Below are 2,603 nucleotides of genomic sequence, written 5' to 3'. Positions count from 1 at the left end.
TAAAGCTGCTCAATCCCGCCAGTGCATTGTCGTCGACAAGCATCGGCGTGCGGTGCGTTTTGAGGTTGGGAACTCCGTGCTGCTCAGCACCCGCAACATCCAGTTGAAATCTCCTGGAGCAAAGAAATTATTGCCTAAGTTTATTGGGCCATATAAGGTTGTCGCCCGAGTGGGAGAGAACGCGGTAAAATTGGGATTACCCGCGACTTCCCGACTCCATCCGGTCTTCCACGTATCCTTGCTCAAACCATTCAAGGACGATGGAACACGACAACCGCCGCCCCCGTTCATAATTGACGAAGAGCCATATTACATGGTTGAGGCACTACTTGACCATCGTGATGTGAAAATCCGAGGTGGAACCGACAAAACACGTCGAGAATATCTGGTTAAATGGGAAGGCTATGACTCCAGTCATAACACCTATGAACCGGAAGATTCCCTGCGTCAGTCCGTTCCCTTGGCCGAAGCTATTGATGACTATGAACGACGGTTGGCGGCAAAGTCCGGGCAATCTACACCAAAAAGGAAAGTGGTCCTGACCACCCCTCCTTCGGTAGCACCCCGGAACAGCACCCCAGAACAACCGAAACGGAAAGCACCTGCTCGCAAGAAAAGGTGACGCTCCCGGGACGGTTCGCTTCTGAGGGGGAGGGATGTAGCAAGCTACATTTACCTTAGAATATCTTTAAGCTATTAAAGCTTAATCACAGTAACGGTACGGTCCCGTATTTACGAACCATACTCGTTAACTGTACGAACTCACTTTCTGGTACGCTATCACAACCTAGCGTACGACACCAAGACTCCAGGAATGGAGATGGCGGCAGGTGGGCCGCATTTAAGCCACCCAGGTGAAGTGCTTCGGCCAGACACTTAACGTATCACTATACTAGTGTTCAGGGTTCAAGACCTTGCTGTCACCGTTCTCGACGTATGTCTTCGAATCCCGACTTCCCTTGTCTCTTCTCACGCCTAACGCTGGGTCGCCAATCGTGGACGAGACCCTCTACTTCCGCTAAAACAGCTAAGGTAAGAGACGGCTGTTACACAACGCCAGTCTTCCAATTCAGGGTGCCGAAATGCAGACATGGAGGATTGGACACCTTTTTGATGCGCCGGCTCCCTCACTGCACACCACACACCTGGTCACCCAGCATGCACAGATAAGTTGCACTGCAGCACAAGGCTGCTCGCCCATCACAGTACACGCCAGCATATTCCCACTGCACGCCTTGCTGCCCCGCCCATTACTGAAAATGCCCGACCACTTGCATCACCAAAGGTTGTGATTCTACCGCACCCTCCGTGCATTATTCCCCAGGCCTACTGCATCCTCGACGTAATCTCCCTGCTGGACATACCATCCAGCGATGTTGGTGCTGTCAGTAGCGATGTATGCATGGCCCGCCATGTCCACCTTGTGCATAGCACTGCCTGCTGCTTTATGCCGTGACAGCTTGCTCCACAGCTGGCCTACATCCAGCGTAGTGATCTTGCTACGAACCTCATCCACAATGGTGGGGTCGTCCACCTGCACACATGTGCTGGTTAGGTCGTGTCCAAGCAGGGGGCGCACCCTAAACAGGTCCTTCTTGCCAACCTACACGCACCTCCACTTTAGCAAACAGCAAGGTCACTTGCTGCCCGCTCAAAGCAGGCTTGGCAACCCCCGCTTGCACCTTGCCCAACGCCACCTCCGCAGTCCGCTTGAGTGTAGGGGCCGTGCCGCACACCACCACCGGAGTGGGCCCTGTGATGTCGTGCAGCCGGACTTGCACAGCTGCCAGGTCGCCCTGCTTAACTGGCACTCGGCCCAGCACCGGTGTGACCATCACCCGTGTTTTAGCAGCATCCAGATTCACCTGCAGCTTCTTCAGCAGCCGGCAGCGCGTTCTCAAGGACTGCACCTCCGCCATGCTGGCCGGCAGTGACGGGTTCGTCTGGTCAGACCACAGGATCCCATCTGGCACCGACACTGCAGAGGCGCACCCCAGCGGCCGCTCCACTTGCACACCGGCAGCCACTTGGGTGTTGGGCCTGCACAGATAAACACAACATTATTTCTCTAGAACGGAACGGGCCATTTACTGCAGCAGCACAATGCGAGCACCCTCCAAACGGACATGCAGTTCCTGACCTGGTCTTTGCTGCACAGCTGCACGAATGTGCTGCTGCAACAACCTTGCACCCCTGCCAATCCAACACCAGCCGCCCTGTGCAAGCTTGGCCGCCTGACGACGGTCCGTCATGACAGTCGCAGACAAACACCAGGGAGCCCCGGGCCGAGGCGGCAGTGGCCCTTAAGTGCGGAAATAAGTCCTGCCGCACTTGGTCGCCTAGCGAGTTGCAGCCTGCGGCAGAACATCCGGCTGGAAGCGGAGCTTCAAATCCCTCATTGGCATCGAACTGAGGCCGCAGCTCTGTCAGTGCCGCGCTCGCCCAACGCCGGGCCATCACCACTTTGGCGCGCTGCTGCGCGACTTCGCCGCTGGCTTCCTGCAAGTATGATGACAGTGAAGAGATGCTGCTGTTTTTGCAAATCCCTGCTAATCTGCCGCCAATGGGCAAAAGCTGGTGTGGTTGACGATGCAAGCTTTTAT

The 2,603-nt window shown here is 55.7% G+C and overlaps 1 protein-coding gene across 1 annotated transcript in view; it reads right to left on the bottom strand.

The window, feature by feature from the left end:
- Positions 1–1,294: 1,294 nt before the first annotated feature.
- VOLCADRAFT_100294 (uncharacterized protein) overlaps positions 1,295–2,603 on the bottom strand; it is a gene marked incomplete at both ends in the record, with an annotated part of 6,309 nt that continues 5,000 nt past the window's right edge. Inside the window, 3 exons of the mRNA XM_002958915.1 lie at positions 1,295–1,534; positions 1,614–2,040; positions 2,141–2,499. Of these exons, the coding sequence (XP_002958961.1) occupies positions 1,295–1,534; positions 1,614–2,040; positions 2,141–2,499 (1,026 nt within the window). The remainder of the gene's footprint in view (positions 1,535–1,613; positions 2,041–2,140; positions 2,500–2,603) is intronic.

This window comes from Volvox carteri, assembly GCF_000143455.1.
Source record: "Volvox carteri f. nagariensis unplaced genomic scaffold VOLCAscaffold_112, whole genome shotgun sequence".
NCBI lineage: Eukaryota > Viridiplantae > Chlorophyta > Chlorophyceae > Chlamydomonadales > Volvocaceae > Volvox > Volvox carteri.
The sequence above is the reverse complement of the archived record's forward strand: the minus strand, read 5'-3'. Positions and strand labels throughout refer to the sequence as shown.